This window comes from Primulina eburnea, chromosome 5 (assembly GCF_022965805.1).
Source record: "Primulina eburnea isolate SZY01 chromosome 5, ASM2296580v1, whole genome shotgun sequence".
Lineage (NCBI taxonomy): Eukaryota > Viridiplantae > Streptophyta > Magnoliopsida > Lamiales > Gesneriaceae > Primulina > Primulina eburnea.
The window spans coordinates 1999356-2027160 of NC_133105.1; the positions used below are offsets into that span (position 1 = coordinate 1999356).

General features: G+C 33.1%; 4 protein-coding genes and 1 pseudogene across 6 annotated transcripts; 2 read left to right on the top strand and 3 right to left on the bottom strand.

The window, feature by feature from the left end:
* Positions 1 to 4824: 4824 nt before the first annotated feature.
* LOC140831864 (oleosin L-like) lies at positions 4825 to 5262 on the top strand. The gene has a single exon (XM_073195581.1). It carries the CDS (start codon positions 4825 to 4827, stop codon positions 5260 to 5262), a length of 438 nt encoding a protein of 145 aa, XP_073051682.1.
* A 1309-nt stretch (positions 5263 to 6571) lies between these two features.
* Positions 6572 to 8203, top strand: LOC140831865 (naringenin,2-oxoglutarate 3-dioxygenase-like). Its single transcript, XM_073195582.1, has 3 exons — positions 6572 to 7059; positions 7326 to 7656; positions 7897 to 8203. The coding sequence occupies exons 1-3, from the start codon at positions 6572 to 6574 to the stop codon at positions 8155 to 8157; spliced, it is 1080 nt and encodes a 359-aa protein (XP_073051683.1). The 3' UTR covers positions 8158 to 8203.
* Positions 8204 to 8482: 279 nt separating this feature from the next.
* LOC140832182 (ferredoxin C 2, chloroplastic-like) lies at positions 8483 to 11921 on the bottom strand. 3 transcript variants are annotated; one of them, XM_073196051.1, is made up of 7 exons: positions 11808 to 11921; positions 11132 to 11438; positions 10981 to 11044; positions 9864 to 9952; positions 9318 to 9386; positions 8808 to 8852; positions 8483 to 8678 (listed from the first exon to the last, which is right to left on the bottom strand). In XM_073196051.1, the coding sequence occupies exons 2-7, from the start codon at positions 11372 to 11374 to the stop codon at positions 8634 to 8636; spliced, it is 555 nt and encodes a 184-aa protein (XP_073052152.1). In that variant the 5' UTR covers positions 11375 to 11438; positions 11808 to 11921; the 3' UTR covers positions 8483 to 8633. The 3 variants fall into 3 exon arrangements, with proteins under 3 accessions (XP_073052152.1, XP_073052151.1, XP_073052153.1); XM_073196050.1 differs by having other exon boundaries at positions 11132 to 11469; positions 11808 to 11909; XM_073196052.1 differs by having other exon boundaries at positions 11804 to 11893.
* Positions 11922 to 13136: 1215 nt separating this feature from the next.
* Positions 13137 to 14220, bottom strand: LOC140832181 (ethylene-responsive transcription factor 5-like). Its single transcript, XM_073196049.1, has one exon. The coding sequence runs from the start codon at positions 13995 to 13997 to the stop codon at positions 13287 to 13289; it is 711 nt and encodes a 236-aa protein (XP_073052150.1). The 5' UTR covers positions 13998 to 14220; the 3' UTR covers positions 13137 to 13286.
* Positions 14221 to 21190: 6970 nt separating this feature from the next.
* LOC140832183 (plasma membrane ATPase 1-like) lies at positions 21191 to 27662 on the bottom strand (annotated as a pseudogene).
* Positions 27663 to 27805: the final 143 nt, after the last annotated feature.

Genomic DNA, 27805 nt, shown 5'->3' on the forward strand with positions numbered 1-27805 from the left:
TTATTTCCAAAGAAATTAAAAAAAGAAAAAGAAAGAGAGTACTATTCAAATTTCGAAGCCTTCATCCATTAGCCATCGTTTATAAATTATACCCCAACATTCCAATGTTTGAATTCTCTATGTTGATTGGGTAAATTCCAATATAAATTTTCCACGGCAGAATTCATATTCATTTTCTTTTGAATTTTCGATTGGTTTTCAAGTAACTTCAAGTCAAATAGATTTTAATTCAAAGAATCATATCAAATTAATCATGCAAAAATAAATTAAATTAAAGGGTTAATTGTTGCATATACATCCCTGAGATTTATCATAATTACAAAAAATTAAATCCAACTAATTTTGAAATTAATTACATTTACATAGTCTCATATGTTTGTATCAAACTTATATTTACACACTTTAACTATAAAAATTTACATATAAACCATCTTAAATATATGTCAATCTTATAATTACCCTTTCAAATATAATTAAAAAAAAAGTATAAATATATTTTGGTTTGATTTTATCGATTTTAGTTATAAAATACATCAACTAAAATATAATATTTTGAATTTTAACATTGATCACAAGCAAAAGAAAATATATATTTCGGTTTAATTTTATTTTTATATTCATTTTTTTGTACTTTTTTCATAAATTAATTTTTAAATGTCACACTCTTTAATTATGAACAAGAAGTGATAATTATGATGTATATAAAAAAATTACAGAGATGTAAATATAATTTTCAAAATTTAACGGATGTAAATGTAAGCTACGTACAAATATGAGGGGATGCATAAGTAATTTTGAAAGTTAATCGAATTATTTTATATAGTTATGATAAATCTCGGGAAGTATATGTAATTAACTATAAATTAAATGATATTAAAAGAATAATAATGCATGAGATTTGCGGACAACGTGCTTTTGAAACATAAAAGTTACGCACAAGGAGACTTTTGAAATTTCAAGTTACGGCCGCGAAAGAGCCTCTTCTTTAATTTTGCATCTCTACCTTGAGTGGGTATCATGTGAGACCCATTCACGGATCTTAATCAGTGAGACGAGTCAACCCTACTGATATTCACAATAAAAAGTAATACTCTCAACTTAAAAATAATATTTTTTCATGGATGACCCAAATAAGAGATCTGTCTCACAAATACGATGTGTGAGACCATCTCACCCAAATTTGTGTCCTCTACTTTTTATTCTTCTTTTTATTTGATTATTATCCTCGGCCACTGTCTTTAGTATATATTTACTTTTTTTCTTTTTAAAGAAAAGAATACATGAACGTAGTCGGAATTGCACTAATGGAGGATGCATAGATTCTTCAAAATCCCGTCAAACTATTGATTTGTCAAAGAAATTTGCTTTCATTGCTAGTTAAACATTTCGTTATGAAAACCTAATTTATAAATTAAAATAGTTTGTCTGCATCTAAAACACGATAAACTATTAAAACAGTTTATCGTCGATTTTTTTATTTTTTTTAAATAAAAAAGACAAATGGAAAGTTTTGTTTTTTGAGATAGATTTGTTTCTTTTTCTGGGTTAGTTACTTGCCTGATTTCGTGTTGTCTCATATTTTGACTTGGACAACGTATGAAACCCAAGTACTTGAATACCTAAAAAACCAAAAGTCTTGTGATATTAAAGTCTTGCCCAAAATTCCTTGAACCAAACAAAACTACTACAACTTACTACGTACTTTTAGCATACATTATCCGTCAACTTTCACAAGGCAGGCAGCGTAGTTAACCATTAAATACTCAAAATTTAATGGTTAATTTTGAGTATTTAAAGCAAACTAGGAGTGTGCACTCTTAGTTTGCATTAATTAGTGCGCACACATGCACTGAATTGATTAAAGAGTGGTGGATCGATAATTTAAGAGCACAATCATATATATATATATATTCACTCGAAAAAGTAATATTTTTATATTCTTATTATTTGCCCGTGTTTAATTTCTCCTTAATGTATCAATTAAAGGCGATGCACAATAACAAAAAAGTTAATTTTGCGCCAATTACGAGTGGAGAATAAGGTGTGGCAACTAAATTAACCCCGATCCATACTAATTATTGCCATGTTGATATATATATACATCCATCTACTTATTCCTTAACACTATCTCATCCATAATTATCCATATATATACATATATATACACACACGATATTTTTAAATATTAAAATGATTGAAACTTATCACAAAATCCAGCTCAATAGAGAAGATTGTCAAAAAGTCATATATACAATTGACAAAGGTTTAATCCAGTCGATTTGAGATATTTAACACACTTTTTATGTATGAGAATAGACATTTGAAACGTGAATTTTACAATACATTATTAGGTTATCCACAAGACAGTATAACACATAACTGTGGATCTTGGACATGATCGGAACATGTTTATGATATTATGTTAAGATTGAAATTTGTACCTAACTCGACCAAAAAAACTAGCTCAATGGATGATGATTGTTCAAACCATATATACAACACACAAGAATGTAATTCAATCGGCGTAAGACATTCACATATAAATACAATCATAAAACACACGAAAACATTATATTCAATTTTTGGAAGGAAAAAAAAACGTTAGATGGAAATTTAGAGGGGAGGAATTTGGTACGAAACAACTATTGAACTTTTTATTGAACAATACCGTAAGATTATTTAAGAATATATGTTCATCTGAATATGAATTTTCATAATAATTAACGATCAGCTTGATTTTCACTTTAATGATCGAGAACTTAAATATCGTTTGCAAAAGATTACCCAAGTTTTTACAAATTGTCCCACATAAGACGTGTTTTATGATATTCGAGATTGTAATTAATCTGGAATATTTACATTAAATTATTTGAGGTCCATATCACGTTGATTGATTAAAACTATTCATTCCTGGAGCATGGCCGACACACTGATTCATATTGCAAAAGTCGTCACCACATTTATGTATAGATTAGTTTTGACTTAAAATGGGGGAAATTGGTTAAATAACCTCTGTCTAACTCTTATTTTTTTTTAAGAAAATGACATCCTCAAATGTATCTGAAATATACTTGAGTAGATCATTTTATTAAAAAAAAATAGTTGACTGATGTTTAAAAAATAAAATACCCCCTTAAAATATTGGTAAGGGCCGTTTGGCCATATTGGTCACCCAGCCCAGCTGTGTTGCACATTCACCTTTACAAAATATACAATTTTTTTTATATGATTGGCTTATGAATTAATTTTGTGAAATGAATCGAGCACACGTGATCTACGCGTAGTCTTTCATTAATTTGTGAAAAAGATACGAGACAAAACGAAGTTTGTGGAGTCTTCTGGCTTTGTTTTTTTTTTGTTTTTTCTGTTTTTTTTTTTTTTTGTGTTTCCACGAAATATGTCTTCAAAAATTATATTTGAAAATGAAATAGAATACACAAATGAGTTATTTGTAAAATTGAGAGGATTTTATTTTAAATTAAAACTTAAAAATATATAATAGTGGATTAGAATATAAAAGTAGCAAATCCCGAGGCTTTTTACTTTTTGGGACCTTTTCAAATCTCTAGGATCTATTAGATAGATTAACTTTTGTGTAATTAATTTGGCATAATGGAGATAAGTAGTGGTGACTTTCCATCCTCTTTTGTAATAATTTATTTAAAATGAAATAATTAATCACATTCTAAATAATGTAATGATGTCTAATCCTAATAAATTTTTTTTCCTTTTACAAAATAATAGAGATAATATAGAGAAGCACTACTGAGACGATAATATAAGCATGTAATAATGACACAAATACAAAGCATAATTTCACCAACTATGGTTTATCGGGTCAACTCTCGAAAAATATATAGGATTTTGTTTGCAAGTTCAAGTATCTGGCCCGGCCCCTACCGCATAGATAAAATGTTGGGCTCTTACTAATTACTAGGTTTAAAGTAGAAAGTTCGAGTTTAATTATGTTTTGGTTTGTAATTTGGCAAACTTGTTCACGAGTTCGAGCACGATTAGTTTTTGGGTTTTAAGAGTATAACAATAACTTGTATCGTCAGAAATCAAAATTTGAGGGTAAGAGAAGTTATTTGAATATTATAAAATGAGAAGCATATCTTTTAAATTCTCATATTTTGGGTGAAATTTTGGTTAAGAATGATCGACTAGCTCAAAAACGAACTTGTTTAACGAGCTAAAAAATGATCTTGTTTAACGAACTAGAAAACGAGTCGAGTCAAACCGTACTTGTTAAACATGATAAGCCGGCCTCGAGCTTCAGGATAATAGCTCGAACTTATATACACTTTAAATCCAAACTCGAGCTTAATATAGTTCGGCTCGACTCATTTACATCCCACTCATTCTAAGCTTTATTTCAAGTGTTACTCTTGTACATGAAATCAGTAAATTTGTAGTTATCGTACATGTACGAGGCTTGATTTGTGAATTTGAGTATTACAGAAACCTAAAGATAAAAAAGATATGCATATATCATATATGTGTGTTCTGGTACAACCCATTAAATTTGTTCTGATTCTTTTTCTAGGTACAACCCTGTAAAGCGGAGTGCATTCTTCTTGATTTAATTTAATTTGAAAGGATAAATGCATGACAAATATACTTGTCGAATGCACAAAGCTTCGTGTCATGCAAAGACTGCATTCATCCAAACACTAAACACGTCACACTTTCTTCCCATACCGCCATGCAAATCTTCACAACAATTTATGCATTCATTTATGCATATATATATATATACACACGCACAAGCAGATTCACAGATTCAAAATCTCCCCGGAGATTGTCCCAAAAGATTGAAGATCGATGGCTCAGAACCAGCCCCGGTTCGACGTCCAACAGAGGTACCAGCAGCCGCCTCAGCAGCAGCAGCAGCTTTCACGCCAGGTTGCCAAAACCACGACCGCCGTCACTCTTGGCGGGTCTCTCATGGTCCTGTCCGGCCTGACTCTGGCAGCCACCGTCATAGCCCTGGTGTTGGCCACTCCACTTCTGGTGATATTTAGCCCAGTTCTTGTCCCCGCTACCATAACCATTTTCTTGATCCTCGCAGGCTTCGTAACTTCAGGTGGATTCGGCGCCACCGCCAGCTTCTTGTTCTACTGGATGTACAAATATGCCACTGGGAAACACCCTGTTGGGGCTGATCAGCTCGACCGTGCTCGTGAGAAAATCTCACATGCGGCGTATGATGTTAAGGACAGGGCGGAGCATGCTGCCAGGGGTGGCCAGCAGGGAACTTGATTTAAAATAACAAAGGCTTTAATCGATAATAAAGGGAATAGCGCTGCATTGCTTAGTGTGTTTAAAGTGTATTTTCTTGTTTCAGACCAACAATATTTCGCGCTTTATGGATTGGTTTGTTTTTATGTTAATTACTCGGTAGTGTTGCTGCTGCATGCCCTATATTTTTGTTGTTGCTTTTGAATGCCACCCATTCTGAATAATTTATCGAGATAGTGACGTTTTGATGACTTTCGCAAGTGATATAACCATTTTTAGTATGCATTTTTCTTCCTAGAATACGGAAGATTGAACATATTCTTTTTGACTTATTGGCTCATCATCAATTGTAATGCAAGCAGTCAAGTTCGACTGTGGCTCTTCTATGGTTTTCTGTCTTTCAATTCTTACTGTGATTCATTGTTCCTGGACCGAGCTGAAAGATTAAATTATTGAGTCGATGCTTAAACACTTGTCTTTTCACATTATCAGAGGGGTGAACCGTAGTCTAGTGATGGATTTTGATGCTTACAAATATTTTTCATGATTATTAATTTTGGTGCGTGGTTGCCATTTTTTTAAAGAGCAGTAATGTATGTGTTTGATGTTTATATGCACGTAGAGCTAAGAAAATACTAATATTGTTACCTGGTCATGGTTAATCGCCAAAATCGAGTCGGCTGGCCATATAATGTACAAGTACTTGACCAACAATTCGAGCATAGGAAATCAGCCAGTGCTCGAGTACACTATTTTTCCTATCGATAGGATACCAATATATCGATGTAACCCTATGATGAAAAAAAAAATGGCAAGTAGCCGGCCACTTCGAAAGTAAGAGCACACAACGGAAGATCCAAAACGTTTCTTAGGAAAAACCATCACGACAAATTCGTGACATGTTAATCCTATTAGAATCTTAATTCTAAATCCTGGGTTAATTAACTGCGAACCTTGCTAATATCGCATGACGACTTACGAGTCCAAATCCATCTCTAGTAACAAAGCAAATTCTAACGAATAACATTTAATCTTGAAAACAACATATTATTTTACAAAGTTTTTGGATTAAATAACCCCAAGTAGGATGATCCCATCACGTCAAAAAGAGAGAAATTTGGTATACCTTGTCAGCTTCTACAAAAAACTCTTCGACCCATTTCCATTCAATCATTTTCGAAAAAGAGGAGACCGATTAAACATAGTTCTAAGCGTAACCCTTTCTACATATATATAACGACAGATTCACATGTTGGATGACCTCTTTATATGCATACCATGTGGTAGAATATTGTAACATAACACAAGAATAATTTTTTTTTCCCCCATAATGGAACCACAATTTGAAGAAAATGTTGAATCGCTCTCCTATGATGACCACAAATTACGAGTAAAAGATTTCGTTTGGTGCGAGGATGAATGGCCTTCGATAAAGTACGACGATTTTGTTGACGGAGAAGACATTCCCATTATAAGTTTACGTCGAAGTACCAAGAAAGATGAAATGTACGACAGCATGTGCCAAGACATGGTGGCTGCTGCACATAAATGGGGTTTCTTTAAATTAGTTGATCATGGGGTTTCACAAGAAATTATAGAAGATATAATCGATGGCGTAAACGATTTCTTTGATCTTCCGATGAAACAAAAAGTGAAGGGTGCTAGAACTGGGAACTTGCCATTGGGTTATTCTGCATCAAATCTTGATTATGGACAAAACTTGCCTTGGGTCGAAATATTACAGTTGCTTCGATCTTCACAGCATGTTGTCGAATTTTCTCAAAAGGTCTATGATGACAAGAAGCGTCAAGGATTAAGGTATATTTGTTCATACTCCATCCGATCTTGTACTTGATTTATTTACCAATTTAAATTTGACCAGGTTTCTAGCTACGTGATAATCGGATATATGTGAAATATCTTGATATCTCCTCACAAAATATTGAGATTACGAGTCAGATTATTTTCCAAGAACCGTGACATATGCAAGAAATTAATGCTTGTCAATAACTGATGAACCGAGGACATATTGCGATACATCATGTCATACACTAGCTTGATTATATTTAGAAAAATTTCTGCAGCAATGCGCTGATTAAGTACATGAAAGCAGTGGAAGAACTAGGAATGACAATCTTAGAAATGCTAGCTCACGGCCTCAGCCTAGTCGACAATTTCTTCACAAGAAGTATGACAGAAGACACGAACATGATGATCAGAATCAACCGGTATCCGTCTTGCCCTCTTCCTGAGAAATGCTTAGGACTTGGTAGTCATTCGGATCCTCACACACTCACCATATTGCTTCAAGATCAAGTTGGCGGCCTTCAAGTTCGTAGAGACGATGGCAATAGATGGATAGGAGTACGGCCCCTTACAAACTCATTTGTCATCAATATCGGTGACACTCTTGAGGTATATGTATATATATTATATTCCCTATCTGTACTTGCAAGTCTACAGTTCTACTTGTCTACTCTAGAGGTATATATGCTATATATTTCAGCGTGAGATAAACTATCCAGAGTCCAAACTCATTTTTTTTTATACTATATGCAATATATGAAATAAGCCCATTGAAAGACCGTAGATTGAATATATTAGCAAAAAGCAATGCCTTAACCTTTAGTTGCAACAATATGTGCATAATTTGAGGCATGGAGTAACGGAAGGCTACGGAGTGTTGTCCATAGAGCAGTTCTAAATAAGGAAAGGAATCGTCTCTCAATGGCCTATTTCATGAGCCCCACAAATGCGACCAAAATAGAGAGCCCTCCAGAGCTTTTGGATCCAGAGCCTAATCCAAGGAAGTATGTATGCTTTACATGGGGAGAATTCAAGAAGGAGATCTTGATGCAAAAGAGAGTTGTGGGCAAAACTTCCCTCGACAGATATCTTATCTACCGTGAGACTTAAAGAAATTAAGTTTAAATATGTCCAAGTATTGAATGTTGATTGTAACGAAATAAGAAAACAAGCATTAAAAGTTGAAACAGTTGAACGCAAGAATATGATTCCAACATATAGTCTGCATTCATGTCAATTGTATAATTGATTTGAATCATGTCGTATTCATAGTGAATAGAATATTTTTGGTTTTCTGTTTCAGCTTTAGTCAATTTATGTAAAAATGGTTATTCGAATTGATTTTGTGCATCAGTGATGTTTATTAAGAGTTACTCCCTAAACAACTAGGAAGGTCCTGAGCATGACCCCTGATGACAAGGTGCACATCGAAGCATGAAGCAAGGTCCATTTTGTTTGGCACAAAAATTTGGGAAGTATTTCTTAACAAGTAATATTGAGGATACAAAAACAAATAAACAAAAACCGCATGGCATAAAACTACTTGTTACATGTTACCAAATTGGTGATTGTGGGCAGAGCTATGCTTACTCATCTCCCATGGCCAATTCTAATGCATAATCATCTCTTTCCTGCATTAAGTTGTAGAGAAATAACTACATTATGATCATGTGCATTGGATTCAACTATTTCTACCCTTTTTGGTTATGTTTCTCATTTTAAGGCTATTAACCTAAAGCGAGTTGAGAAATATAACTTACAATAGGTCCTCTTGCAAAATATCGTCCAAATTGAAGCCAATACACCTGTAAACGCAATAAAGTTTTATGATCTTCGTGCTCCACTGAAGATAAACAAATGTATCACAAGAAAACTTTAGCTGCAATCATGAACATGTCACAAATTCAAGACACGATTCAAGTATGTTTACTCTATGCAAGTATGTTTACTCTATGCGATGCAAGCATATTTATAGCAAATTGCACTTCTCGAAGGAAAGAAGTGACGGTGAATTCTATTTACGCCCCCACCAACTTAGACAGAACTGTAAATGACTTCCTATTGTTCAGAAAATTTACAAAGAACTCTCGAGTTCTTTCAATATAACCTATCATGCACAAATTTATAACATCCATAAAGGGTGGGTGCAAATGTAAACTCTAAAAGTTAAGTAGAGTATGGTCGTAACTTTTGAACAGGGAAGAGTGATTTTGTTGCATTTCATCTTAATTTCAGAAGCTATCAAAGCTATAAACTCTAAGATTTACTACCTCATCCTCGTCTTGTGTCTCAACCTCCAGGTCAGATGATGGGAAGCCCACACAAAGAAGTGCATACCCCTACACACCAGAGAAAATGAGTATAAATGTATTGGCCCAAAAATCCAAAGTTGGCATAAATTAGGAATATCCAGCAAACAAACTTAAGCTAAAAAAATTAACAATGATGTAAAAACTGCCACCATAGAGGTGAAAGTGAAGAAGGAAAAACAGACATAAGGGTGATCGCTAGAGCCCCAGAATAAGGACTTTCAAAGACAATTAATTAATTACTGGCCATCATTCATTAATCTACTAGGTTATACTTTATCATTCAATTATCCGATGACTCCAACTAAACACTCGAGGTCATGGATTTTCAGTTAGCCTACGATTGACCCTTAAACATTAATCCCAGTGCACAAGTAAAAAATTATGCACAAGCATCTTCTTTCATAATTTATGAAATATGTTAAATTGGTTACATTAAGATCACATATGGAATTAAAAATTGCAAATATAACACTTCAACATTAGTTCGTCAAGTAGATAGCACACCTTATCTTTCAATTCAGCAGATATTCCTAATGCTTCAGGCTGTCTGAGTTGCCCAGACTTCACACGAACAGCACAGCTGGTACAACAACCTATGAAATAGAGAATTAAATAGTGAAAAAAAATGTACTGCTCCGAGAATCAGGCCCAAATCTAGATCAAAGATTTATCAACCACCAATATAGAAGCTAAGCTCAAATCCATGATATTTCAGTTAGGTTTAATTAAACATTTTAACACAGGTATCTTATCTCGTTAATCATTAAATTGATTGCAATATACCAGATTCCATCACTGCATTTTAACAATAGATACAAATTCCAAATACAGGTTCCCGTGTAGACGAACTGACGTGCTTATTTCATGCTGTCCAGTCTGCAAATCAACACATTCCTAAATCGATGATTCCACTCAAGTCAAGTGTAAAATTGCCCATGCTTACTGAAGCGGTGGTAATGCAATTTCAATTTCAAACCCACGTGTCAAGGAGGATAGAAAAGATATTGGAGTAAGCTATCTGACCTACTAGATGCAGGGCAAGTATGAAATGTAACTTGAATTCACACTGATGAACAAATTAAGATGGCCAACACAAGCCATCCTCCATGGCCAATACAACAAAATACAGTAAGGCCGTGGCTATCATCATCTTTTGCCAATTCATTTACTCATGCAGAAGATATTCACAGAGTCTTTTGTACGGTGAATGATATTCACGTGAGAAAGTTTTCCACAAACATGTGCATTTCAGTATTTTCTACAAGAAGACATTTGAAGACAAATAATTGCTGGACTTAGTAACTGATTTCAAACTTTGCAAACAGCTAACATACACCAGACCACGAATATGGTAAGCATACTATCAGACAGAAAGTTAGCATTATTGCGCCATCTTACGAAAGGGAGATGATAGCACATTTTCTAACTGTGTCAGACCAAGAATTCGGTTCAATTAAATAACAAATATAAATAGTAATAGACACTAATAGTAATAATAATAATGGTAGTAGGCTCTACATTCCATGTTCATTTGAATCCCCTTTCTTTCCCCTAAAATGAACACAATCTACACAAGTGAGTGGAATGTGTAAACTTTTTAGCAAATATAATCGAATAGTACCATGTCTGCAAGCAAAGGGTAGACTTATACTCTGAGACTCTGCCGTGTGTAGTATATATTGGTCCTACACTTCAATATATTCGAGTTATAATTACAATCAAGCCAAATCTTCAAAAATATATAGCACGCATAGCATTTGTCAGCTAATTACCTCGGGGACGAAAAATTCATGGACAACCTCACGTTGGCGATCGTGTACCGTGACTTTGTGGGTCGGAACAGTAGTAGATGGAGCGCTACCATTCACTGCAACCAAACTCTGAAGCTGCCATATTATTTTTCGCCGGGAATTGAAGGGCATGGCTATGAACTTTTGGTTTAATGATGGTCCAAGGCGCGATGGTCTTCTTCTTTTAACTGAGAGGCAAGCGTTACAGGGAGTTTGAAGGTCCATGAGTTCTTCCGTGTCCCTTTCTCTGCTATAACCGCCTATTAGAATGGATTGACCAGAATTTATGCTGAAGGAGACAAAACCCATTAGTATTTTATCTAAACACACAGCAAAAAATCAAAAATCAACGAAACTGGGCAGAAACATAACAGACAACAACCACTCCAAAAATAAAGACAGTTAAATTTCACACAGCACGCACCCAATTTTGCAGACATTACTAGGAAAACAAAATATCAAGCTGCAGGACAAGATATATTGAGCAAAAACGAATTCAAGGAACAAAACCCAAATCAATGGGAATAATCACTACGACTGCAAAATAAATGCAATGACAACTGAATTAATCCACATTAAAAATTCAATTTGTAGAACAGATAAATGCAAATGACAACTGAAATCCACATTCGTAGAACAGTTAAAGAGAAGTACGCACGAGAACGTAAAGATTGTGGAGGACGAAAGAGAGATTGAAGAGATATCAGCAACGACAGCAATAATAATGGATAAAACGTAACGAGGAAAAAGGAAAGGGAAAAGACAACATTGGGGTCAATATTATATACATTATATAAAACAATATTCAGTTAAATAAGAAAATATAAACTAAAAGTAAGGGGATTGTTGTAGTTAAATTTAAATGAATAATTTTCTCCTAAAAGTTTATTTTGATTATTTATAATAAATATTCTAATTTTTGCATTCAATAGCAATATTTTGAGATCAATATATCGATTATATAAGTATATGGTCAAAATTGATATTTTTTGAAAAACTATTGATATCGATAGTTCTATTTATCATATAAAATATTTTAAATCAATAATCGAAATTAGCTATTATTTTGATGGATTTGAATTTAAAAAATTTTAAATAATTGATTAAAATATATTAATATAAATGTATTTTGTTTCTATCATTATTTTTAAAAAAATGACTTTCTGTGATTTATTACATTTGAAGAAGTTATTTATGCATTAGTTTGTGATAAACATCTCGCATATGTTTTATTACATTTCCTGCAATACTTTGAGTTTCTGAAAAAAGCTATTATTAATTAACGATTCTCTTTGCTAACAGTTTACTGAAGTGGTAGAACATATATCAACCTTAAACACAGACATTAATATTTGGTTTGAATTTGTTCTCATTTAACAGGGAGTAGTTCCAAAACGGCCGAGAAATCGCAGTCAAAAGGTTGTTGAGAGACTTTGGGAAGGTGATCATGAATTCAAGAATTATGTTTGGAGCGAAAAATAATTTTAGGACCAAGATATTTAAATCTATGTATATTGAAGCATTGAACTAAAGAGTATTTTTGTCTTCTCATATGTAATACTTATTTTAGGAATTAGATAACCTAGAAGACTTTCGGTAAGGAAAATTTAGAAAATGAAGTGTTATTTATCTGTTGGATATAATCAAATATATCAAAATTATATATTCATATGTTTACGAGACACGTTTAGTTTGGTGGACAACTTAACAAAACTGTTTATATATACTTGTGTGTGTATGCATACATTTAGTAGTGATTACTACATATCCAAGAACGTTCTTCTCGATTTACCAAGAGAAATAATAAAAATGAAAAATATTACAATTACAAGAAATATGCAAATTCATCATTCTTTCGAACTTCCAATACTAAACATTTTGTGCAAATCGTGCATTGTCGTTCATGAAAAAAAAAATCGTTCTTAATTTTTTATATTTAATAAAAAAATAATAGCTAAATTTCATATAAAAAAATTGAGCTATAATAAATCTGTAAAAAACATGTTTTATTACTCTCTACGCGTAGGTGTCTGTTACAACTAGTCAAACATATTTAGTTCAATATGGTTTGAATTGTAACTCATGCTACATGATCAGTCCACGATATACGTCATTCAGTATTTGAATGCAAGAACGTTCATATAACCATCCGTGGAGATGGCGGCATCATGCTCCATATCGATGGCGTCAATGGCCACTCCATGATCTCATCCTTGACCGCCATCTCACGCTTGATCCTCTTCGGCTCTCTCCCAAACTCCTCCTTCTCCTCCACGGCGCCTGGTGAGTACTGCACTTTCTTCGCCTGCTGAATCTCAATGGGGAAGTTGAGAATCGCCTTCCTCCCGCGTAACTCGAAAGCCGCCCTGTCATATGCTCTGGCTGCATCCTCCGCGGTTTCGAAAGTCCCCAGCCAGATTCTGTTTCCCTTCCGCTTCGGGTTCCGGATCTCAGCCGCGAACTTACCCCATGGCCTCTGCCTCACCCCTCTGTAATGTGTGTTGGACTGATGATTCGACCCCGAAAACTCGATGATCCACTCGAATCCATTAGCCTCTGGGAGTTCATTCTTCAACGACGGCTTCCTATCTCTTGCTCTCGTTGTCGTGAGGTCGATCATCTGAGGACCATCAAATTGACTTCGTTCCAGAATCTGAGATTCGTCAGAGCTCGAGAAATCAAGTGTATACTCCGCACTATGCTGAGAACTGCAGTTGGAAACAGACGAACTAAACAAGCTGGTATTGCTGTAAAGATCGTCGTCAAAAGAACGTGGGGTGGGAGAATATTCACCCAAAAGATGCATTCGTATATATTCAATGGCCGAATATTCATCAGGGTTCGCCATTAGAATGAGGTTCGATTTGAGAAGATTAAGCAGTGGAAAAACGGAATATTTGGTCGAGTGTGAAACCGAGTAGTGTGGAATTGCTGTGTTTGTGTTTGCGTTTGCCGTTTGCAAATATATTTATAGAGAGAGTCTTAGCTTTATTCTCGAGTATGAGGTTTCTTACGTCCTACGTACAGAGAAGAGTTTTCGGTCAAAAGGGTTTGACTTTTTATATATTATTTACAAAGGGAAATCATGTTGAGCTGGTCTTCAGCCAATTTCCACCGTTGGATGGATGGCTTCTCGCTTAGGTGGCATTTGGATTTTGAGTTGGTTTTATTTAATCTGTGAAGGTTTTAAAATAACGGTTGATATCCTGGATCGTTCCTTCCCCGTTAGGTCGTAGGGTAGAAGACAAGATATGAATTGATTTTTTTTTATGTTAATGTTCGAAATATTTATCTTTATGTAATACATACATACATACAATGAAATTTTAATTTTTAATCATTGATTTACAGTGTCAATTTTCACTAAAAGAGGATCGACGTGATCTGAAGATATTGATATACGAGTAAAATTAGTTTAACTAAAGTCTGGAGCATAGACTATAATAGTTGTTTATTTCTCAATCAATATTGATTTAATTAAGGTAAAATCTTGATCAATGTATATAAATTAATTAATGTTTTAAAGAAAATTTCAATGTATCTACAGAGATAATGGAGGGTTTGACATACAAACACACTAGTTAACTTGTTGGGAATATTAATGACTAAAATATCATTATTTTGAAAACCAACAGTCTAAAAGCAGAACTCAATCTCAAAGCATTCTAGATGGAAGACTTCATCAGCTTTATTAATTATTGATTAATTAATGTCTCCAATTCGATTTTTTTAATGATTGGTACGAGTACCTTAAGGTAGCATTTACTATCCATGTGTTCATATCGATAAATAATGTTTAAATTATTAAAGTATTTAAATAAGATGTGGAATGCTATCTAGTGTATTCTACTGTGTTCAGCTCGAGAGTTTATCCAGGATAGTTAGTTGCACTGCAGTTTCTTCCGTCACAATGGAGTCATTATGTTATTTTGAATTTGCCTATAATACCCTCAATCTTACAAAAAAAAATTAAGATAGTATTTGCAAGAGTTTATTTTAAGTGTTTCTCAGCTTCTACATATAATTTACAAACATTTCACTGGCTAAAATCTTGAAAGCGTTTTTTCATTAATGAAATTAATAATCTTATTGTGTAATGTCACATAATTAATGGTAAAAATATATTGTTTTGATATTTCCTTGTTAATATTAAAACATCATTTATATCGAAATACTTAAAAAAATATAAATATATTACGTACATGTCTATATAATGTTTGTATATTATGTTATACATGCGATACGTGAGCATCGACGACTAATATTAATAATACTATCCATACTGCCCGCATGGGCTTAGCCTGACTGGCTAGCAGTGGTGACATCTTGGAATAATGACTAAGGATCGAGTCTCGCAAGCGGCAGTGTGGGAGTAACTCCCTTCGACGTAGGGGGGAGGCTCCTTGTGCGCGGTAAGCACGGGTCTAGCCACTGCTGGTTGGTCAGGTTACCATGATTTACCTCCTCTCACATACCCGTCGGGCAGGGTGTGAGGGGCGCCCGGGGTGAGCGATTTCACCTTTTGGAATAATAATACTATCCATACTTATCAAGTCAATTACTAACAATAAAGCCTGAATTGACACGTATAATCTATATCGTAAATAGTTCAAAACTTTGCAACAATTTGGATGGACCAACGGAAAGAAATTTAAATAAAAGTCATTTACAAATATATATATACACACACACATACAGATTTATGAGGACAAGAAACACAATAATCACTAATATTCTTGGAACATTGTTAAATTTTTTTTGTATGTTGGGATTAAAATATTCACAAAAACTATCGTATCACGAGTCAAATTCATAATATGAATCAACCTATACTAAAATATCTAATGAAAACTATCGTCTCACACTATTATAACTTTTAAAAAACTTAAAGCTCTGACGAGACGATCAACCTTGAATAAATTTAAAGTCTTTTTTAAAAAGTTTTTATCTCCCTAAACAAAGAATGGTTTATTATTATTATTATTATTATTATTATTATTATTATTATTATTATTAGTTTTTATGAAATATAAGTAAAAAATAAAAATTTCTCTCTTTTAGTCAAGGTACGTTGGTCATGCCCATGATTGCTTTGAATTTTGGGCATTCAAACGAAACCATTATTAATTAACCTTTCTTATTAATTTTTCAACAAGCAAAAATATATCAATCAATACATTAATTAAATTAATTTCTAAAATTTATATCGAAACAGAAAATAATTTTAAGAGCGTCTTCCTCGATTTATACCATATTTCCCAAAAATCTTAGAGAGCCACCCCAAAGGAACCTTCTATTTTCCAACTATTATTTTCTTAGAAAATTGTTGCTTATTACAACATTATTAATTATAAAAGTTTAATTGTCAATGGATAAATAATAGCAACAGATGCCCGTGACTGGCATTCGTTATTTAAAAAAACTATGCAGTCGTCAACGCTTGCATTTTCCTTGAAGGGACATTCCAAGAATATTATTTGATTAAAGAAAAGAAAACTTGACTACGGATTATTCTATGTCAGATCAGTTTTCAAATTATTCACGTATTTTTAAACTTTTGGGTCAATGTTATTGGAATATCAGAAATAAGTTAGTTCGACTTTTACCTTCCAATACAATAATAGAAAATTTTATGTCACGTGAAAATATACATATACATGTGTGTGTGTGCGCGCGCGTGGCTAGTTTGCCACGAGTGGATCAATTACACCAATGATAGAGTCAAATAAATCTAGAAATTCAATCAATCTAGTGCCATATATATTATTTTCCATCCTTTTGACATATTCTTGCTTCGCACATTGTGTCAAATAATCGAATTCTTGTATAATTATATATATATATTACTTTTAAATGTTTTATTATTTTTATTTTCTCTCTACATATATTTTTTTTATATTTTTAGTGCAATTTTGAAATTATATTTTTAGTGCAAGTTATAATTAAGTAATAAACTATAGTATCACAAGAAGATATATTAAAAAATTAAATATATATGCAATATAGAGTAACATGATAAGTGTAGAACTATATGATAATGTGAAGTTTAGTACTAACCTATTTTACGGTTTTTAACTAAGAATTGAAAATCAAAAGTTTAATAAATTATTTAGGAGAATTTATATCAATGATTATGAAGTTTAATACTAACATATATTCAAATGTTTAATAATACGACTTATTTGATATTAAAAATGGATCATCATCAAAAACAAATAGTTTGAAATGTCTAATATACATATATAAATAAGAACTAAGCACACAAAAATATATTTTTTTAAAATATAACAATGATTTGTATCCGAAAGTTTAATGAAAAATATAAATCATATATTTTTTAATAATTTTTTATTAACTAATGTATATGAAAATTACTTGATTTATAAAAAAAAAAAAAAATTCTCATCTATTTTTTCTTTCAAGTAAAATAATACTATCCATATGAAATTTATTATGTAATACATATAATTTAATTTTGATTTTAAAAGATAGTAAAAACTCAAAAAGTTTATGAAATGTGAAGAAAAAAATATCTTCAAACAAATGTATATATCATATGCATGATTGTTTTATTAAATTTTATAGCTAAAAAACTACATGCATTTGATCGTCAAATCGGTAGATCCTACCTATATGGGCACTACACTCACTTCATTTCAACGGGTAAGATCTTGACATATACAATTTCAAAAAAAAAAAGTGGGTCCTATATATGTATGAGCAAATCTTGACCATTCATCCTATCATGGGGGCAATGCCCACATGGGTAGGGTGAAATAAACCCGTCAAATCAACCAAACGGTAGAGTCGATGCTACCTGTGGGGGCAGTGCCCCCACAGGATCTGGGCCGTTGATTTTAAAGAATTTGGTGGATCCCGCATATGAATTGGTGGACCCCGCATATGTGTGGTTAAAATTGGACCTTTGATCTTCTCATTGGGAAAGTGTCCCATGAGGTAGGGTGAAATATTCCTCAACAACTCTAAATATTTAATGCATGACAAGATATATTAATGAGCAATTAAAAAACATAGGGTCCCATGATAGGGAGTTATTTTTCACTATAAAATATATATAACATAATTCTTACAATAAATATATTTATAATGATTGTTGATTAACATTTGTCAAAGTATTAGAGCTTTTATATATGATATTCTAATATATTTATTTAATTGTTTTCACATTAAACTCACTAATTAATTCAAAAAATATAAAAAATAACATTTTTTATGAAAGTTTATTTCTTTATATATATTTCAAATTTCATGGTTAAAATCATACCAATAATTTAAAATTTATATTTAATAACTATTATATGAGTTTATTTTATTTTATTTGATATTTAACGTGAAATTTTATTTGAATGTTTATTTCATTACATATGTTGATTTATTTATTATTTTAAAATTGTATTTAACAAGAAATTATTAGTCATCAATGTTAGTACACAAAATATAGATTCTGATATAAAACTATTTATCCTTGATATAGAATTCCAAAAACAAAAGATTCACCATGGGAAAAACTATTGCATCGACAGTTCGAACCATATATAGAAATAAGCTAAATTTTAGGATTGAGTTAGGTTAAAGTTACAATATTAACATAGTATCATAGCACACGTTTCACCGTTATGTTGAACTGCTCATAGTTGAGCCACTCGTTCTGCCAATGGTCGAGTCCCTTGTAAATTTCATACTTGAGATGTTCATTCATAGACTTGAGAGGAGTATGTTAGTTATCTCACCTCGATTAGATAAAATTCATAGAGCTGTATATATGAACTTGAACAATCCTCTTCATAGAACTAACTTTTGGGTTAAAAATAGATCAAAATCTCTATATTAAAACATCCCCTCGTTTATTATGCCTTTTGTAAAAACTGATCAATTTGTTGTGATGCAATGAAATTCTCTTTTTTTAAAAAAAATTACATTTTTAAAAGATTGTGAGCTTTAAGATTAAAAATAGTTTCACTTTGAAAATAAAAAAACTCGTCATTTTCTCAAGATAATTTTCGAAAATCATTTTAAAATCCAACTAGCAAAACTAAATTTAGAATTTATTTTTCTTTGTCGCCCACTAATTTGAAGTCCACGCCACGAAAATGAAACTTTGCGTGCAAATCGAAAATTTTATGAAGCAAAGATTACGTGCGACCGGAGTTACATAATTATCATTCTTTATATTAGTTACCGAACTAGGTGTTATTCTTCTACGTGAATTTAATATTTTTTTCAATTATTATTATTTATTTATATTTTTTAAAAAAGGTATACAACTAAATTTGTGGAGGAAAAAACCCTATAGTGGAATGTTATTTTATCAATAAAATTTATATTTTAATATATTTTAATATTATTTTTATTCTTTAATTTTAATATAATTTTTTAAGATTAATATTTGAATTTCCATTTTTTTTTTCTAATAAAGCATTCCTTTCAATAAATAAAAAATAAGAGTTTTCAGGAATATATTAGGAGACTAAACAATATTTTACAAGGTGCCCAATCTTAAATATATTTTTGACTTGGGGAACTTTCATTGGATATTCTAATGTAATAAATAAAGAGTAATAAATTAAGATTGGCACCTTATAAAATCTTATTTAGGTCTCCAAATATGTTAGTACTAACATTTAAATAAGAAATAATACACGTATCATAATTTCTCTAATAATTTAATACTCTATTCATTTATAAAATTAAATAAAAAAATTAATTTGAAAAACAATTTGTAGGACCGAGTGCTTACTGCTTTACCAAAAGTTATAGCCAGTGGTAATGGTGCAACTCAAATCTTTTAAACCACACAGCAGCACAAGCACCATGGTTCGATCGATCTACCAAGCAAGGACAATTATTGCACCCAACAATCTCCCTCCTAATAATTGCACTCCTTGCAATCAAAAAAATTAATTTGAAAAACAATTTTTTTCGTTTCATGTTTTCACAATCATTTGCGCATAGTGCTTACTAGTAAAATATGCACATGCGTCACATATGTATTATTATTTTTAATTTGATCAAATAATACTAAAATATTATACGAAATTACTTTCAATTTAGAAGAGTTGTTCGATTTAAAAAAAAGTTTTGTTTAGATTTTTTTCTATGTAAAAAATGAAATGACTTGAGGAGGTTTTTAGTATGATATATAAGAATGATAATTATGAAATTAAATATTTCGGTATCCTCTAACGTAGTTACTATAAGATTTCACGCTTATTAATATACTATAGATATATTAATATAGTAATGGAGATGTAATAATTAAGCGTATCAACCCTTTTTTCCATTTCTACGTGCTTCGTCAAGGAGACGTCACCTCTTTAGTAGTTAAAAATAAATAGAATTGAGCCGTATTTGTGATACGGATATTTATTCTTGTCATCTATTAAAAATATTACTTTTTATGCTACGAATATTACTTTTTATTGTAAATATCGGTAGGGCTGACTCGTCTCATATATTAAGATCTGTAAAACGATCTCACATGAGACTCACTCTACTCTAAATTTTGAAAGAATGCAAGAAATCAGTGGAACTAGTCATTCGGCTGAAATAAGCGATAATTTCAGGCCTTCAAATCACAAATGTAAGATTCAATATGAGTACAAAACACCAAAAAATCCCCGTGTATTATTCTGGAGACAACAAGAAATAATATTTTGAGATCTAATTTCGATTTTATAAAAGCTATAAAGAAAAACAAAAGCATTCTATTAGATTCACGGATAAAAAAAATAATGGATAGATGTGATAAAAGTATGATTTCAGAATAATATGGCATGAACTCTAGGAGTAACAAATTCTAGGCGCAGTGCTGGAATGAGTGGCGAATCAAGACCAGAAAAGTACATTGGTGAGAAAACTTGAAGTGGCTAAAGTTACATTTGCTCTTATTGACTCTCTTGCGCCGATTCCGTGTGTTACTGCACAATTATATGATCATCAACCTTTGATGCAAATAAGAATATAATGCTCTAGGATACAAGTGTAGAGGACGGAAATGGAATGACAAACTTATGCTGATGAACCCGCTCGATTATACTGTGTAGTGTGGATTGACGTCGATATCTAATCCCCTTAGCTTAACAAATGATTCCACCCTTCCTTTCAAAGTATGGAGTTCCCTCAACCTGCACGCACACAACTTTTTCAATGCAGTTTTACTCAGAATTTAGTTTGCTGAAAGAGCTGGTATTAGAGTCATGATGTGCTCTATGTTTCATTTAGTTGATCTTGGGTACTGATTTTTGGGCCATTATTTTGCCTCGCCGGTTTATGCACGAGGGTATGCATTAAAGTACAAAAACCATTGCTCGGTGAATTTTTTTTTTTAAACCAAGTTTTAGGAAAAACTGGAACAGAAAATTTCTTTTTTACTGACCTTGCAATCTCTGCACGTCTCCGAGCTTCCTCAGCCATGATGTTGATGTCCCTAAATGTGTGTTTGTCTGCAAACATTTTGGACTCCGCCGACTGAAGGCCATGAAGTGTTCGCTGTTCAGTTGCCCATGCTGCCTCCCGAGCTTCCTTACCGTAGTCCTTTCGAGAGGTAAAAGCGGTCTACAAACGAAAAAATCAACTTACTTTAAGAGCAGCTAATCTATGTGAAAATACAACTTGAGGGGAGCATGAATCAACAAAATTTTTCTATAGTAGCTTACGTCTTAACTGGTTTGTTGCTATGGTAACTGTAAAAGAGTTGTACCCAAATTACTGAAGAAGCAGTATATGGAAAGTCGCAGGTTTGACTAACCTTTTGATTAAGCAACAGACCCCAAGCTCTCCCGCTCAGTGCATATCGAACACCAAATTTAATAGGATCAAGCAAGAAATACGTCACAATATTATATAACCATATCACAGCTGTCCAACCCCATCCGATTTTCCTGATTCCAAATAAATCGCATGTCACCACTGCAGATAGCAAAGTTGCAACCTGTAAAAATAGGACACCAGCATCAGTAATGTAAATTGATAAGCAAAGCAAAGACAAAACAAACAAGCAAGACGTTTATTCGTTATTCTTACCAATTGTGCAATGATAAATGCACAAACTAAAAGAAGACCAGGTCTTTCAGTGAAGGACCATCCTCTGGAACGTGTCACGAAGATTAAAGCTTGGCTGATGGTGCTGACTTGAAGATAAACAGCAGATGCTAGTTGGGCTTTTAGTTCTTCGTTACTGTCGTCCGTTAGATAACCCGTGTGCTTGCTAAAATCTTTCACATTGAAATGGTTCTGATAAAGGGTCATAAATTATGAGAAGCAAGTCATGAGCTAAAACAAGAGTGGATAAAAAAATCAGAGTATTGCATTTACCGCGAAAAATGAGGTTTCATAAGTTAAATGGAAAAATATAACGGTCATCAAAGCTAGGTAGCTTCCTAAAACAATCCCTGTAGCAAAAATTTCACTCAATTTCCATGAGTCAGGAGTCGGAGATGGCTTGACTCTGTCTTTTGATATTGTCATAATAGTACCTGAAGAAAAGTCAGCAGATTTAAGATGAAAAATATTGAAATAGATGAAATGCATATATCTTGGAAGTGACATTGGATTTGGACTATTGCAAGTTAAAAATCGGAGGCTCTTACCATCATTAAGAATGGCAATGACAAGAACCATGAATGGTGGAAAGTCAAATCTCCAAAATGCCGTTAGCAACAAAAATCCCATCTGTTAAGTGAGCAATAAATCAAGTTTAAACGTGCAATTCAGTCCAATAATAACCAAATTCATAATGACATAACTCTATAAAGTTATGAAGCAAAGGGGCTTACCACAATACGTATGGTGATCGACACAGCATATATCTGAAAAGGAAAGAGAACTAATTAAAAGGTTTCAAATAAATCTTACATACTTTTAGGAATGGAATTGATTCTATCTTGCCGTATAGTTCTTCATCCTTTGGAATATGGCACGGCTTGTTAAAACAGCACTAATAATAACACTCAGCCCTGGTTCGGTCAACACTATATCAGATGCACTTTGTGCAGCATCTGTGGCATCTGCTACTGCAATTCCAATGTCAGCTATCTTTAGTGCTGGCGCATCATTGACACCATCACCGGTCATTCCGCAAATGTGTTTTCGACTTTGTAATATCTTGACAATCTCATACTTGTGTTCTGAATTCAAGAAAAAAAACTGGAAAATACCTTAATGATGAAGGTTTTAAAGTTTTGTGCCATAGTAAAGAAAATATACCAGGAAAAACTCCAGCAAAACCATCAGCTTTTTCAATGAGTTCTTCAACTGGCAGAGCTGCAACAGAGGAATCTTTATGGCCTCCTAGCAACGATGAGGAAGGGTACATGTTCGTTCCCATTCCGAGACGTCTTCCAGTCTCTTTACCAATGGCTAATTGATCACCTAAAAGATTTTCGTCACCATTAATTATGTGGATTATGTAAAGTTGCAACATTGTATCCTCTTCACGATGTTGCAATTAAAACCAGAGATACAGAAAGCAGACAGGCTGAGAATAACTTTAATCGCTATTCAAAATGAAAACTAGCACATAAACTTTTGCTTTAAAAACGTTGCTAGCCACAATGGACACCTGTAATCATTTTGACACTAACTCCAAGATCAAGAGCTTTTCTTATTGTTTCAGCACTGTCATGGCGTGGAGGATCAAATAGAGGGAGAAGACCGACAAATTCCCATGGTCCGCCAGAACTTTCCTTAGTACCTTCTGGTACTACCTGCAGGAAGTATAATCCATAAACACGTGAAGATGGAATGAAAAAATCTTGAAATTTTACTAGATTGCAACGAAGAAGCTACCTGACGTGCAACTGCTAGTGATCGGAGACCTCGTTCGGCAAATTTATCTATGATTGAATGCACTCTCTTTTCAATCTCTGACTTGTTGTATGCCAAGTTCAGAATCTACAAGTCCATCATACTAATTTTTTAGTTCCTTCGGCCTATGCCACGGTCACATTGTTTTTGCAAATAGTAAAATTATACAAACATGATTAGTAGATCAGTTGCACACAGGGGCTGATCTATTTAGGCAAAGATGGACATTTATCCTGCCTGACATTTTAAAAAAGCTAGAGTTTTACCTAGAAAAGTTTTTATTGTGTAATATCTTTGGCCACCAAAATATATCTTTTATATTTTGGCCTATATCAATCTAAAATCTCGGTTATGTTCCTTTATATCTGCTAAACTAATTTTTTTCAGAAGTAAGCAACTTACTGAAATAGGTTAGTATGCACAGCATAATTTCATATATAGCTCAGTGCACGAGGATACCTGCTCAGGTGCACCTTTGCTCACTCTGTGCATTACACCAGCACTATCTATGTAGGTTAGTGCTGTCCTTTTGTCAGTCGGGTTGAATGGAAGGAAGTGAACTTCTGTTATTCCAGCTCGTGCCTTGCATAAACAAAGTAAACGTTAATTATTTCTAGATATTCGTTAAATGATGACAAGACCAGAAGCACAAGATCATGAAGAACTTACTCGAAAATTCATTTTTACCAACCGTCATCAGACAAAAACTCAGATACTGAAAGAACTATTAGAAGTCAAATAAGAAATTTTTTCATATGATTGAATACCTCTTTAGGATCATCCAACATTGATACAATTGCACAGTCAATAGCATCTTGGTTTTCCAGCCTTGAGGCTCTTGCAGCCATCAATACAACCATGTCTCTATCAACGTCTTTTAGAAAAACCTATCATGATCAGTATATGATGATGTGATAACATTTTAATGAAGTAAAAGTCGAATAAGCTAAGAAGAAAATTTTGAACTATTCCACTCTATCAGTAAATTTGAGCACATTTATCCATTCAAATAAAATAAATATCAACCTCAATTAAATTTTGTCCACCGTAAGTTTGTTGAGAGTAAGAGTGCCAGTTTTATCGCTGCAAAGCACGTCCATTCCGGCCATTTCCTCAATTGCCGTCATTCTTTTTGTTATCGCACCCTGTCAAGACACGGTTTTATCAAATTTTGAAGTGATCCCGAGTCATTTTGTACCATAAAGACTCCCATGCATATGATCAAACATCAAGAAATGCATTTGGTGTATATTGCACAGAATAACTAAGAAAAAAACTATTCCATATTTTTACCAACCTGTTGAGAGAGGCGGTGGGAACCAATTGCCATGGTGACAGAAAGAACTGTTGGCATTGCAATTGGGATTCCTCCGATCAATAGAACAAGAAGGTTATCTACGGCTTCGCGGTAACCCCTATGTTGGCCCGCAAATATCACAATAATTTCAATCACCATTCCAGTGGCAATTGAACAAATGCAGAAGTTCCCAATCGAAGTCAAGACCTGAATGGTAGAAGAAATGTAGTATTTCAAAACATTTTCACGGTAATCATGATATTAGGAAATGAAACAGATCGTACTATGAAATTGAAAATGAACTACCTGCTGAAAATGTCCAACATGGGTTGTGTTTTCCACAAGATGAGCTGCCTTTCCAAAGAATGTATGCACTCCAGTTGCAATCACAACTGCTTCGATTTCACCTTGCTTACATGTGGAACCTGAATACACACCATCGCCAGGATTTTTGCTCACCGGAAGTGACTCTCCAGTTAATGCAGACTAAAGATAGAAAGGAAGAAGATTACATGTTGAAAGCTTCAATTGAAACTAGTTGAAACCACATTTCAAGGTAACGGGACACACAAAGTTTGAAGGAAGTATCTTATTTGGCAGTTATACAGGTCACTGTCCATTGCAATATTATGGAAAGGTCTATTCACACAATTATCAGCTGAAAAGGTCAAAAAATATTGAAAAATATCTAAATCAGTAATAATATATTATATATGTAAATTTAACCATCGTTTTTCAAATTGCCAACAGCATCATACTGAAACTATGAAATGGATGCCTTTGATCCCAAGTCAACCATGAAATCGTTGTCTCGGGCAAAGGTGCCCTTCCTGAGTCAGCCATATTTCATTGAACACTGTTGAAAACACAATCTATAAATATAACCAATTATGGTTCCTTCACTTTCTTTCTTTGCTTTTTTTTTTTTGTTTTATTTTCGGGACTTAGATTAGGAGCAACAATATTAGAAAATATACCTCAATATGTCAAATTCTTATCCAAAAAACTCTTAAAAGATGACACATATTCAAGTATTTTGCTGTTACCTGATCAATTTTGAGTGGATCTCCTTGAAGCAAACGTGCATCTGCAGGAATGATGTCTCCTAGTTTTATACTAATTATGTCTCCTGGAACCAACACAGATGCATCTTCTTCGCTCCATTTTGCATCTCGTAAAACCTAGTTATGTGATTAAATTTTCTATAAGACAGACATTGTAAAAAATAAGATATTTCTACATTCAAGAAAATGCAAAAAGGAATAATAAATCCAAACAGACCTTAGCCTTGGGAGCCAACCGAGCCATCAAAGCTGCAGCTGCATTCCCAGCATTGTTTTCCTCTATAAAACTTATAGTTGAATTCACAATAAGAAGTCCAATAATTCCGACAAAATCACTGTAATCAACTCCCTGAAGCATAAAATGAATATCAGTATTTAGGCATAGACTCCATATTATTCCATGCTCATTTTATAAGTACTTAGAATGCTTAATCCCCTTTGTTTGTACCTTTCCGTGTGGGATAGCGATAGCCATGATGGCAGCTGCTTCCATAACCCATGACAAAGGATTCCACATAAATCCAAGAAACTTGAGTATTTTACTCTCCTTCAGGGCAATAAAAAGATCGAAAGATCAGACAGGCCAAGTAAGAAATCTTATAGATGCATGATATAGCATAGTATAGATGAATGTGGCAAGAGAAAAGACGAAAAAGTTCCGGTCCACCTCTTTTTCTTCGAGTTTATTATATCCAAACACTTCCAATCTTTTTTGAACCTCAGTAGAGCTAAGACCCCCTTCCGTGCATTTCAACTTCTCGAAAACTTCTTCAATAGGGATATTTTCCTGCCATAAGAAAGTGTTTAGATCATATTAGTGAATATAACCAATATCTAGAACTAAATTCCTAGGCAAGCAGAGAAATCTATGGCTGTAGCAAATAAATAATGTGCCTATCTTGCATTCCTAACATAAACGGTAATATTTCATTTTTATCCTAGTATAGTTGGTAATTTGGTATGAACATTTGAGTTGCTAAGAGATCATACAAATAAACTAACTCGACCTAATATATTGTGATGAGAGTGTTTTACTATTGGAATGAATGATCGATGAATATGTTCTATCTTGGATATCTCCGTGTATACAAGTATCCATAACCATAATCTACTCAATTGATATCCAATATTATCAGATAATATCAATTAGCATTATAGTCGACCTCACTTTTAACTTATAAACGATTATATTGAATCTCACCAAATCAACAGTTTCATTATTGACAGCTTCCATGGCTATTGTGGTTTTATCCATCTCCATAGTAATTGATTTGGGTTAAGCGCCCCGTGGCTTCTCTGTAGCAAATCTGCAAAGGATTACATAAAAATAAGAAATTGAAGAAACAGCAAGGAAGATACTAAACTCCGAAATTTGATCTAGAAAATTTGAGTATTTAAGTATCCGTGATGGGAAAATATTGTTTACTCCAAACTTTGTTCCTTGCCTCAATTTACTTTTCTGCACATTGG